General features: G+C 41.1%; 2 protein-coding genes across 7 annotated transcripts in view; one reads left to right on the top strand and one right to left on the bottom strand.

Annotated features, from left to right (window-relative positions):
* The window catches only part of slc37a4a (solute carrier family 37 member 4a), a 23,129-nt gene extending 21,475 nt beyond the window's left edge, over positions 1–1,654 (top strand). For all 6 annotated transcript variants that reach the window (XM_060944194.1, XM_060944198.1, XM_060944193.1 and 3 more), the window contains exon 9: positions 707–1,654. In XM_060944194.1, coding sequence (XP_060800177.1) covers positions 707–873 — 167 coding nt within the window. In that variant the 3' untranslated portion in view covers positions 874–1,654. The remainder of the gene's footprint in view (positions 1–706) is intronic.
* On the bottom strand, positions 1,491–13,576 carry trappc4 (trafficking protein particle complex subunit 4). Its single transcript, XM_060944199.1, has 5 exons — positions 13,389–13,576; positions 11,491–11,665; positions 9,369–9,472; positions 2,198–2,324; positions 1,491–2,101 (listed from the first exon to the last, which is right to left on the bottom strand). The coding sequence occupies exons 1-5, from the start codon at positions 13,561–13,563 to the stop codon at positions 2,023–2,025; spliced, it is 660 nt and encodes a 219-aa protein (XP_060800182.1). The 5' UTR covers positions 13,564–13,576; the 3' UTR covers positions 1,491–2,022.

The following is a 13,576-nucleotide window of genomic DNA, read 5'->3' as shown; positions in this document are numbered from 1 at the left end:
TGATCCGTGTAAAGGAAAGAATGAATGGGGCCATGTATCGTGAGATTTTGAGTGAAAACCTCCTTCCATCAGCAAGGGCATTGAAGATGAAACGCTGGGTCTTTCAGCATGACAATGATCCCAAACACACCGCCCGGGCAACGAAGGAGTGGCTTCGTAAGAAGCATTTCAAGGTCCTGGAGTGGCCTAGCCAGTCTCCAGATCTCAACCCCATAGAAAATCTTTGGAGGGAGTTGAAAGTCCGTGTTGCCCAGCGACAGCCCCAAAACATCACTGCTCTAGAGGAGATCTGCATGGAGGAATGGGCCGAAATACCAGCAACAGTGTGTGAAAACCTTGTGAAGACTTACAGAAAACGTTTGACCTCTGTCATTGCCAACAAAGGGTATATAACAAAGTATTGAGATGAACTTTTGTTATTGACCAAATACTTATTTTCCACCATAATTTGCAAATAAATTCTTTAAAAATCAGACAGACAATGTGATTTTCTGGATTTTTTTTTCTCATTTTGTCTCTCATAGTTGAGGTATACCTATGATGAAAATTACAGGCCTCTCATCTTTTTAAGTGGGAGAACTTGCACAATTGGTGACTGACTAAATACTTTTTTGCCCCACTGTATATTAGACAGAATGCCAGGCTTCATGCATATTTTGCCAGAAACATTTCAAGATGTATCTTGATGTTTTGCTTTTCTTGCCAGTTGGAGGGTTTCTTTCTGGGTTGCCATTCAGTACTATTGCAAAACACTATGGCTGGGATACAGCATTCTGGGTAGCAGAGGTTACCTGTGTCGCCATGACGGTTAGTTTTTTCCTCCTCCGTAACATCCAAACCAAAATGGGACGGGCTCTGAAGAAGACTGATTGATCAACAGCGTTAATGGATCGTCCAAGTTACGAAGTCAGTGCTTTCAACAACAAAGTGACGTATCCAACACTTATGATTTCTATAAACCTGAATGTTTCCAGTATCTGTAAAATTAAGACAGGATTCTATTGTAGATGTAAAGAAATCTGATGAAGTGTTAAAGCATAATCACTGGTTTATGCTACTATTGTAAATATCTCAAATGATTAACGGGTAACCTTGAAACACTACGAGGATTATTTTAAGGGTGCTGTGCTTTGGGGAAATTTGTTCTAATTTGAGGTACCTGAAAGGACCAAACGTTGTGGAATAAATGCATTTAAAAACCATGTCCGAGTTTAGACATTCAATTAACTTCAACGTTACAAATTATGGGCTTGCAACGGGGGAAAAAAACATGAAGGACACATAATTGGTGTGCTGTAGAATTTGCAGTTACTCCACCAAAATTCACCCTTTTCTACTTTCAGCCCATTTTTCATAGTGAATATTATCAGGTTTAATTATAAATTCAGTATTTTGATGAAGAACAAACATGTACATGTTGTTGTAAAGAAGTAATAATTTCAAAACTTGTAATCATTCCAAGTGCCACATTAAAACCATCTCCAGCATGATCATGACTAATTTGTCATTTATTCTGCATTCAAGGAAATACAACTGAAACTGAGGCAACTCAACATGGTTCTACCTCTGTTACTGTAACTTTATATGTGGTGTTATGGAAACAATATTTTTCATGAATACATTGACATTTACTGTATATTAAATAAAGATGTTACAAACTAAGATTTTGAAGTCTGATTTCTAATCTTTCAATGGAACCCTTATTGATGCAATCATGGTTGACTTGGAATAGAAAGGTTTTGGATGTATAGTACAATATGGTGGCAGAAACACAAGATTGTGTTTCACAATAAATAAGTACTGCCATTCCAACAAAATTTGATAGTCCATTTACTCTCACTGCTCCCATTGATTTAAACCATTAACACAGCTCTGGTTTATCCACTGTTTTACGCTCCATGCAGATTAGGCCACATTTGTTTAAAAGCTGGTTTGGGTAATCCACACATCAGGAAACAATCCATATTATATACAGTTGGTTGTTGAACCTAGACGGCGTTACATCAAACGTAGCACGTCTGCTCAGGAACCTGTCCCAAATGTACCAGCCTTCTCTGCTACTTCCAGAGCGCTCTTTAGATTTTGGTCAAAGAGTTCACATCTGAAATAAAATGGAACAATATTCATAAATACTACTTTTGGGTGAATTATGTTAATGTCTAAGTATAACTTACATACGTAACACTATAGCACCAACCTGATGGGCATCTCGAGTGAGTAGAAAGGATTCTTTAAAGCAAAGTCCGAATAGATTTCATAGATCTTTCTCAGGAGTGCATCAACACCAGACTGGCGAGGATCTGCTAGTACGATGAACTTGATCCCTGTGAAAGATTGACTGAACCTTAATTATTAATAATAGGTAAGCAATTACTCGCTATAGCCGATCTGTTGCGAGGGACAATTTGTCAGCACTCATTTCCCATATCTGTCTGAGAAAAGGAAATTCCACAGCGTGGATTTTATTAGGGTGGTAGATAAATCTCAACATAGTAGTTACACTTCTAGCACATCCGTGTCACAACTGTATCACCAGTTTTTTTGGGATTTTTAAACACCTTAGGTGTTGATCAGGGATCCCAGACGTACGCTATTTTTCTAGCCAAAGTGGTGGTGTTTTTTTTTTTTTAAATCTCTTGTATATCCGTTAAAAATATGTTTAAGTAAAATGACCAGCAGAATACGTTCTGATTTGGTTTGCTTGTTTAGCGATGTTTTTGTCAGCTTCGTTTGTTCTCGTTGACATTCGGGAACACTCGAAAGTTAAATTGATGTAAATACCGCGAGACTGTACGCGATAGAACGAGAAAACAATATGGCTGCGCCCATTTGCTAGAAAATGTGTTTTAACTCCGTTCGTGCTTTTGTTTCTAATGCGTTGAACTTAATTCAATATGCAGGGCTGTGAAATTTCCGCGGATTCTGTCGCGAAAAATATCTTCACAAAACGTCTATTTTTTGCATTAAAAATCATTGGGGGGTCTAGTCGGTTTTAATCATAGGTTTTAATCGCCTTGCACGAGACCGGCGGCTCAGCCGGACTCGCGGAGTTTTATGCCAGCTGAGCGTGGAACACGTCTTGACTGCGACTCAGGAGCAGTGTTGCCAGATTGGGCGGTTTCAAGTGCATTTTGGTGGGTTTTGAACATATTTTGGGCTGCAAGATCAGACATAGTTAAGATGCCATCAAAAAGGAAAGCTAAGGAGGTGTTTGAGAGAGATGCAAAGAGGGCTAGAAAAGAGCACACAGACAGACTGAAGGAAAAGATGAAAAAGAACAAGTTTGCAAAACTGAGAGATGGTGTTAAAGAAAAGAAAATTAAAAGACTTTCATTAGATGCTGTTTGACAGACTATGAACATTTTGTAAATAGCTTTAATAGAGGAATGCAAATACTATAGAACTAATAACTAATAGCCTTACTGAAAGATGAATTGAAAGAAATAGCTGGGAGTGATGCAAAGAGGAATAGAAGGAGCCAGAAGTAAAAGAAAAGATGTAAATAATATATTAGATAAACATTAGGGTTTTTTTTTTTAAACTTTTGCTCTGTAGACAAGAGACATTGTGACAGATTCTTGGAAAAAGCCAGGACATAATACAAGAATTAAGTGTAATTTGGAAGACAACAGGTATCTCTCACTTAAATATTGAGCATGATTTTTAACAAAGTCATTTTGAAAGGCCTATCAAAGTTTTCTTTGTTAACATTTCTTTAAATTGTTATTTACACTTTTTTTTACTTTTATTTTGATTAAGAGATAAAATACATAGGGACATTAGATATTTCAAGGTATTTTACATGAATCTTTCATTTTAAAAGAGAAAACTGTTGATAGGTATTTTATATGGCAAAATGAAGACCAAGACTAGTCAAATATTTACTTGTTGAGATCAATTTTTTACTTGCAGGAAATGCTCAGAATACACCATATAACACCTAAAATGGCTTGGTGTCCGGCTTATGCTGGGGGGCTGTGCCCCCCAGACAACCCCCTTTTCCTCAGATTTCTCATCTCATCTCATTATCTGTAGCCGCTTTATCCTGTTCTACAGGGTCGCAGGCAAGCTGGAGTCTATCCCAGCTGACTACGGGCGAAAGGCGGGGTACACCCTGGACAAGTCGCCAGCTCATCACAGGGCTGACACATAGACACAGACAACCATTCACACTCACATTCACACCTACGGTCAATTTACAGTCACCAGTTAGCCTAACCTGCATGTCTTTGGACTGTGGGGGAAACCGGAGCACCCGGAGGAAACCCACGCGGACACGGGGAGAACATGCAAACTCCACACAGAAAGGCCCTCGCCGGCCCCGGGGCTCGAACCCGGACCTTCTTGCTGTGAGGTGACAGCGCTAACCACTACACCACCGTGCCGCCTTCCTCAGATTTCTTATTTACAATTTCACAGCCCTGAATATGTCGTGGAAAAAGATATCGTCCATAAAAGAGATAGCGGAACAGTGTCCGGGTTAGAAGAAGTATATTCTTCAAAGCTACATTTTCATCTAATTTTTATAAATAATTTTTTTTTGCCACTTATGTCATTGATTACAAAATATGGCATCAAATAGATACACATTATTGTTAAATTCTGTTGCTTTTCTATGTTAAATCTATGTAAAAAATATGTTCTATAGCATCTTTAAATGTTAAAATCTCAACAGCTTCAGGGGGCTTGCAGCCCCCTTGACCCCTGCTGATAGTTTCTTACATTCCTCTATTTTTTTCAATTACTGCTGGGATCCCTGGTTGATACTGGGTTGAAAAGCAGTCCATTAAACAAATACAGGGAACAAAACAATGCAGGCATGTCTAAAGGAGAATAAGTGGCCAATAAGTACACAGTGTTCAAAAAGCCCAGTAACACTATTACACCTGATCCTGATAGACTTGTACAAATGCCATACACATTACTATGCCACTACTAGGTCAATCTCACTACTTTATTCAGATTGATTTATCATCCAAATATCATCTGGTTGGCAGCACGGTGGTGTAGTGGTTAGCACTGTCGCTTCACAGCAAGAAGGTTCTGAGTTCGAGCCCAGTGGCTGACGGGCCTTTCTGTGTGGAGTTTGCCTGTTCTTCTCGTGTCTGTGTGGGTTTCCTCCGGGTGCTCCGGTTTCCCCCACAATCCAAAGACATGCAGGTTAGGCTAATTGGTGGCTCTAAATTGACCGTAGGTGTGAATGTGAATGGTTGGTTGTCTCTCTGTGTCAGCCCCGTGATGATGTGGCGACTTGTCCAGGGTGTACCCCGCCTCTCACCCATAGTCAGCTGGGATAGACTCCAGCTTGCCCGTGACCCTGCACAGGATTGCTGCGTTTCACGTGACGTCACAGCCGCCTCATTAGTTATTCAAAACTTTAGCTGGTGGTCTACCAAAGCTCAGTTGACACAGCGTTTGTACAGAGAAGGTACATTGCTCGCATGAAAAATGCCTTACGCTTGTGTTGTTTTAGGTTGTTTGAATCGCTCAAACCGTGAAACTGATAAGATTATTCAGGGTTCCCCGTGAACTAATAAAAAAGGGTGAACGAACACAGGATTTCACAAAAAGATGTCACGAAAGGTAGCTTTTGAACCTCTCACTGAAATCAAAGGGAGCCGAGTCAAAGCATGCTGGAGTTTGCAGTGATCACTTGGTGAAAGGTTTGTATCCCTCTCAGCTCTGTCCTTAGTGTTTTCCAAGTACCTTTCTTGTTATGTGTGTCATTATTTTACAGTACTTTTTTTTTTTTTTTAAGGTCACGAACCACTAAAGTCCCCAGCTGTTTCTTTGTTTACTCCTCAGAAAGTCCATATGCATGAAGGTCACGACAAAATTCTTCCCCAGCCGTACAGTTACAATGCGCCGTGATCACTTCTCTGTCTTGTTTAACTAAGATCCAGGTCTTTAAAGGGGTTTCTGATGATCTTTGTGAATGATTTACCTGAGAGATAAGAGCCAACACAAGTGAAAATCAAGCAAACTGTTGTTTGTTTAGACTTCAACTTGCAGCGCTTCGTTGTAAAGACATGAACGAAAAGCTTAAAAAAACAAACAAAAAAACCACATATAGTACTTATACAGGCAAAAACAATACAGGATTTATTCGGCAGCGACTTGATACCGAAGTCCTTTACCCAGCCACGTACAAAAAAAGTTGTAAGCCTCCATACTCTTCCACGCTTTCATCTGTTTTGCGGTGTAGAAGGACGTCTGCTACACCAGATAGTTCGAGATGTCGGGGAACTCGACTGAAGGGTAGTTTTCGAGATCGTATGACAAATCCTTCTTTGTAGGGGTCGATTCCATTGCACATAGCAATCTTCTGAAGATATCTAAAGTGAGCAGTGGCTTTGAGATTACGAGCATACGCTGATAAGTTATCGCTAGCTGTTTGCACTACAGCAGCCATTTAGACCACCAACTATTTCACTTCCGGTAAAACCGCTAAGAAAAGTCATGTGACTGAAACCCAGCAATAAGCGGCTATGGATAACGGATGGATGGATAACATCTGGTCAGTAGTGGACTTTAAACGGTTCGTCTCCATTAACAGACAGGGTGGAGGGGTGTGTGCAGAATGGTTCAGAGAAGCTGGGGGCTACAGCTAATAACTTTAGACCTATAAAGTGTCTTGCAGTATATGGCATGCTTAATAAATAAAGAATAATAAAATAGTTGAGTGTAGGAACGAGATGGGTGTTCTGGCAGTGGAGCGTATTAAAATGTCTTCATACCACAGCATGGTTGAATTCTCCAACTTATTTGGTCAGAAAGTAGAATGAGATGATCATTTTATATAACAGCAGCTTTGATAAAAGTTTGAGTCGTAATTCAAAATCGCAGGTTTGTATTACTACACTTTTTCCTGATACGTTATCATTTCTGTAGCAACAGCTCATCCACAGGCAGGTGCTCTACATAATCTAATAATAATAATAAATATTTTTAAAATGCTTTATTTAAGAAACAATGCATAATCTTTGATACTGTGAAGCTTTCTCAAAGGACATGTTTAAAATTTCGAAAAGAAGTCTCTAGTGCTTTCTAAATTCATCTCATCTCATTATCTCTAGCCGCTTTATCCTGTTCTACAGGGTCGCAGGCAAGCTGGAGCCTATCCCAGCTGACTACGGGCGAAAGGCGGGGTACACCCTGGACAAGTCGCCAGCTCATCACAGGGCTGACACATAGACACAGACAACCATTCACACTCACATTCACACCTACGGTCAATTTAGAGTCACCAGTTAACCTAACCTGCATGTCATTGGAGTGTGGGGGAAACCGGAGCACCCGGAGGAAACCCACGCAGCAGGGGCGATTTCTCAGAGACAACAAGGGAAGCCGAGCTTCCCCTAAAATTCTCTCCCCAAACTGCGGCGTCTACGACGTGGAGTTCTCATTAAAACAATAACTTGCATAACATAATATATGCCCAAGATTGTATTTATGTTCATAACTATCCTGTAACTTATTTGAGTGATGTCTGACGGAACTTGCAGTTCGCTACGAGAATCACCTTTGCTGCCAGGCTGTAACCTTTCTTATTTCAATGGGCTCTATGGACTGGCAGCAGTGTTGCCAGATTGGGCGGTTTTAAGTGCATTTTGGCGGGTTTTGAATATATTTTGGGTTGGAAAACGTCAGCAGTATCTGGCAACACTGACTGGCAGCCGGGTATCCGTTGCAGTCTACGAGACGGCTCTGAACAGCCAATTTCGGCTAGTTGTTATTGGTTAAAATCAACAAAATCGTCACTTCCAGGGAAGCCGGGCTTCTCTGGGACTAAACGAGACAGTGGGAGGGACAAGAAGCCGGGCTGATAAAGGACTATTGGAGGTAGTGTTTGAAAGACATGAGGAGGGCGGTACTTCGGCGAGGAACACGGAAGTATGATCAGTCAGTCCCTAGCGGATGTCAAGAAAGTGTAGTCGTGTGCCAAAGTGCTGTCCGAATTTCTTTTCATATAAACGGTTCTTCTCATTGATGTCTCTGTACATTACTCTGTAAATAAGTGTAAATATTACTCGTTGTGCTCCGTTAACTTTCATCCATTCTATCAGTTTGATCATTCGTGAATTCACTCGTTTATTTCATTTGTAGTTCAATCTGGTTGTAGGCTAGCTTGAGCCTTATTGGGATCTGCAGTGCTAGCTGCTAACAGAAATTGGTGAAGTCTCTGGAAAGCACAACCAGCTAGTATGACAGGGTCACAGACCATTTTCTGGAAAAGGAGCGGAGGGCAGAATTTGTGTATAAATAGTGTTCATGTTCATGAATCTGAAGTGTGTATATTGTTCAGTAATGTTAAGAGAATGGTGGGCTCTGTGTTATAGGTTATACCTGGGTATAATATTCAAGGTTCTGTGTGTTGCATAGCCTACCTGGTTATGAATTTCCAGACTGTGTTGCAGAAGATGTTCAAGGATGTGTTGCACAGCTGGGTGTTGTGTTAAAGACTCTGTGTTGCATATCAGGGTATGATGTTCAAGGCTCTTCGTTGAATAGCCAGTGATTTTTGGATGTTTGATATTTTTGATTAAGGATATGAGGCACTAGCCTGGCAAGCCAGACTATAACATGAAATGTACAAGCAAAAATACTTTCTGCCACTAGGTAGGGTTGTCTAGTTCACTGTGCTAATGGGGCACACTTTTCTATGCTTTGATATCCGGCCTACAGGTTTTACGATGAATGCGTAAAATGGGCTTCCCCTGTTTTAAAAACCAGCGCCGCCACTGCCACGCGGACACGGGGAGAACATGCAAACTCCGCACAGAAAGGCCCTCGCCGGCCACGGGGCTCGAACCCGGACCTTCTTGCTGTGAGGCGACAGCGCTAACCACTACACCACCGTGCCTCCCTTTCTAAATTCAATAAAGAAAAAAAAGTATGATCAGGGAATGACTGTTTATAGCTGCTATAATGCAAGTGATGACAGGAACTACTTTGACCTGCAGACATTCCACAACATTAAACATAGTTAAACAAACAAACGGTTAAAAATACATTTCATTTATTAATTTAAAAAATGTTAACGTTTGGCAAATTGCTGTGGAGGAACAAAGAGGAACAAAGCACTTCAGAAGGTGCTGCTATTGCAAAATTATTAACTTTGTGGTAGTAACGGCCATCCACTTTTGTTTGTGCCTGGCCCAATCACACCACCCGGTCTGTGACTATTTTCTCATAACAGCACACTCCCATGTGTTGTTCCTTACTTTATTAAATAAGTATTTTTAATCACTTCAACAAGAACGGTTAGGTTTTCCATCATTTAAACTTCAGAAATGTCAATTCAAGCACTTTACTGCTTCCTGCACCAAACTTTTTTTTTAAATATATATTGAGCACATCATGTTTACCTGTGAGTGTCTGGAAGCAATGAAGTTTAAACACATCTGTCTCCAGCATCTCAATACCCGAGCTGCCAACCTCAGGGGACAGCTGTGAACCAATGGCAAATAACCTACAAGAATAAATAACAGATTCAGTCACAGTTGCCAAGACTGCTTATTATAGTGCAAAGGGGCACATTACTCCGCAGACTTTTTCTCATCTCATCTCATTATCTCTAGCCGCTTTATCCTTCTACAGGGTCGCAGGCAAGCTGGAGCCTATCCCAGCTGACTATGGGCGAAAGGCGGGGTACACCCTGGACAAGTCGGCAGGTCATCACAGGGCTGACACATAGACAGAGACGACACATAGACAGAGACAACCATTCACACTCACATTCACACCTACGGTCAATTTAGAGTCACCAGTTAACCTAACCTGCATGTCTTTGGACTGTAGGGGAAACCGGAGCACCCGGAGGAAACCCACACGGACACGGGGAGAACATGCAAACTCCGCACAGAAAGGCCCTCGCCGGCCCCGGGGCTCGAACCCAGGTCCTTCTTGCTGTGAGGCGACAGCGCTAACCACTACACCACCGTGCCGCCCTCCGCAGACTTTTTAATTTTAAAAAATTATATGGTATAAAGAATGTAACTTTATTAACAGTGTAATAGAACAAACACAATTACAAATTAACCGCCATCAAATCAAATTTTTTTTTTTTAAAAACAGTGGAGCCTACTCCCCACACGTGTGGGGCAATAAGCCCCCAGCAGAAGAGGCCAACTTTCAATTTCTATTTTGTTTTACAGGGTTCAGTTATCTCACACTCCGATTGGCTCCCGAGTAATCTGCAATAATGTTGGACATGTTGATGATAAAGTCCATGCATTTTCAACGTAGTGCAGCCAAATACCCCACAGGGCCTAATGCCCCCCCCCATTGCCCTCAGTGACTTTGGGCTTATTTTTCTGTAAAGTTGCTTACAAATATTGGTAGTCATGGGATGCAGTTTTTTGGGCTTGTTTCTTAAGTGTAGTTCTTATTTGGGCTTGTCCCCATCTCCTGAATCTCTCCACTATACATGTGGCAGGATCCATCCAGAACCCTGTTCTCTCTGCTCCTTCCCTTTCCCATAAAAATCAAAGCATATCAAAATCATGTGATTAATGGAGTTTCTTTAGCGAGTTCACTAACAATGCCAGAGACTAAGTGGGCGAAATATGAAGAAAATAATACAAAAAAAAAAAGTCAGAGAGTGTCTTAAAAGACTGGATTTGGTCTCAAGTGGGGAATTATGTTTTTTCGGGATTAAGCATTACATTACATGGCATTTAGCAGATGCTCTTATCCAGAGTGACATACAACGATTGCAAAAGTCAGGTACATGAAGTGCTGAACTTCTAGTCAAGAAAGTTCTAGTGCCAGCTGAACAAGTGACAACAATACCTAGTGTACAGTATTCTGTTAAAGTACCAATACTCAGCAAACCAACCATGCAAGTACAGCTAAATAGAGAAAAATAAAACTCAAACAGCTAACCCCAGGCTAGACAGTACACAGCCTGGGTCGATCTAGACCAATACACAGTTACACAGTGGGCAGGGAAGCAGGGGTGAGGTGCAGCCTGAATAGGCGAGTCTTCAGTCTAGGCTTGCAATAATACTGGGGTTTGGGTGCATGGTCAGAGAACATTTTGGGACTTTCCTGGAGCCTTGTGCTTTATGGCAACTGCTATATCCACCATTGGTAAGTTTATCAAGGATCCAGTAATAGTACAATGTATATATTCATGCATATGATTTATGGGAGCTGATGAAAACAAAGCAGTGACCTATGAAAATGCAGAGTATCCTCTCTCTTTATACTAGTCCTGACAAATGTAGAACAGGATAAGCGGCTACAGATGATGGATGGATGGATGGATTATCTAAATTGATCAAGTAACCTCATCCTCTCACACTGTGGGAGGTACAGTATCCCAAGTTGCTTCTCTTGGGTTTGGATCCATAGACTTTGGTGCTTGTTTCTCTCATGAGATCTGGCATCACTGGGTTCAGTGTAATATGTAAACAACAAACTTTGTAACAACACTTTCACATGTCTCGAATGGATTTACAAACTAAAGTAATTAAACGTGCTTACGAGTGAAACATTGAAGCCAGCATGAGTTTCTCATTGGAAGTCAGTCGCGCTCGGCCAAACCGGATAGACACAGGATAGTTGGATGGATCTTTCAGGTATTCCAGTATTTCCTTTCCTTCTGCTGTGTACTTGCCGTTAACATCCACTCCATTAATAGAAAGCACAGCGTGACCAACTGCATGAGCAATAAGAAGAGAAATATTACCATTCATACCTGCACTCTGTACAGTGGGGCTTGAAAGTTTGTGAACCCTTTAGAATTTTCTATATTTCTGCATAAATATGACCGAAAGCATCATCAGATTTTCACACGTCTTAAAAGTAGATAAAGAGAACCCAGTTAAACAAATGAGACAAAAATATTATACTTGGTCATTTATTTATTGAGGAAAGTGATCCAATATTACATATCTGTGAGTGGCAAAAGTATGTGAACCTCTAGGATTAGCAGTTAATTTGAATGTGAAATTAGAGTCGGGTGTTTTCAATCAATGAGATGATAATCAGGTGTGAATGGGCACCCTGTTTTATTTAAAGAACAGGGATCTATCAAAGTCTGATCTTCACAACACATATTTGTGGAAGTGTATCATGGCACAAACAAAGGAGATTTCTGAGGACCTCAGAAAAAGCGTTGTTGATGCTCATCAGGCTGGAAAAGGTTACAAAACCATCTCTAAAGAGTTTGGACTCCACCAATCCACAGTCAGACAGATTGTGTACAAATGGAGGAAATTCAAGACCATTGTTACCCTCCCCAGGAGTGGTCGACCAACAAATATCACTCCAAGAGCAAGGTGTGTCATAGTTGACAAGGTCACAAAGGACCCCAGGGTAACTTCTAAGCAACTGAAGGCCTCTCTCACATTGGCTAATGTTCATGAGTCCACCATCAGGAGAACACTGAACAACAATGGTGTGCATGGCAGGGTTGCAAGGAGAAAGCCACTGCTCTCCAAAAAGAACATTGCTGCTCATCTGCAGTTTGCTAAAGATCATGTGGACAAGCCAGAAGGTTTTTGGAAAAATGGTTTGTGGACGGATGAGACCAAAATAGAACTTTTTGGTTTAAATGAGACGCGTTATGTTTGGAGAAAGGAAAACCCTGCATTCCAGCATAAGAACCTTATCCCATCTATGAAACATGGTGGTGGTAGTATCATGGTTTGGGCCTGTTTTGCTGCATCTGGGCCAGGACAGCTTGCCATCATTGATGGAACAATGAATTCTGAATTATACCAGCGAATTCTAAAGGAAAATGTCAGGACATCTGTCCATGAACTGAATCTCAAGAGAAGGTGGGTCATGCAGCAAGACAACGACCCTAAGCACACAAGTCATTCTACCAAAGAATGGTTAAAGAAGAATAAAGTGAATGTTTTGGAATGGCCAAGTCAAAGTCCTGACCTTAATCCAATCGAAATGTTGTGGAAGGACCTGAAGCGAGCAGTTCATGTGAGGAAACCCACCAACATCCCAGAGTTGAAGCTGTTCTGTACGGAGGAACGGGCTAAAATTCCTCCAAGCCGGTGTGCAGGACGTTTAGTTGCAGTTATTGCTGCACAAGGGGGTCACACCAGATACTGAAAGCAAAGGTTCACATACTTTTGCCACTCACAGATATGTAATATTGGATCATTTTACTCAATAAATAAATGAGCAAGTATAATATTTTTGTCTCATTTGTTTAACTGGGTTCTCTTTATCTACTTTTAGGACTTGTGTGAAAATCTGATGATGTTTTAGGTCATATTTATGCAGAAATATAGAAAATTCTAAAGGGTTCACAAACTTTCAAGCACCACTGTGTGTGGCATGACCGAAATTTACAGGTCAGTATGAGAACATGGAGACATAAACAGAAATCTTAGCCTGTTAGCTACTCATTCACAGCCCACCTCGAATTCCGTCCCTCTGACCGAATGAAACCACCACCTTCTCATCATGAATCTTCAGTACTATATCAAGAGGAAAGCTGAACGTTTTCTCTACTTCTGTTCGAGGGACATAATTGTCATATTGGTAAATAAGTCCACCGGCCTTGTTGACAACATAAACACTGAATATCGCCATCTTGCGCCTCAGA

Source organism: Neoarius graeffei, chromosome 17 (assembly GCF_027579695.1).
Source record: "Neoarius graeffei isolate fNeoGra1 chromosome 17, fNeoGra1.pri, whole genome shotgun sequence".
NCBI lineage: Eukaryota > Metazoa > Chordata > Actinopteri > Siluriformes > Ariidae > Neoarius > Neoarius graeffei.
This window is presented reverse-complemented; position numbering and strand designations above follow the sequence as displayed.

What these genes read in the sequence shown, in the direction of transcription:
- trappc4 (XM_060944199.1), bottom strand. Translation starts at nt 13,563, where the DNA reads ATGGCGATATTCAGTGTTTATGTTGTCAACAAGGCCGGTGGACTTATT. An exon ending in TTGCTTCCAGACACTCACAG is followed by an intron (nt 2,325 to 9,368) that starts GTAAACATGATG and finishes AATCTTTCACAG; the next exon opens with GGATCAAGTTCATCGTACTA. An exon ending in TCACTCGAGATGCCCATCAG is followed by an intron (nt 2,102 to 2,197) that starts GTTGGTGCTATA and finishes ATTTTATTTCAG; the next exon opens with ATGTGAACTCTTTGACCAAA.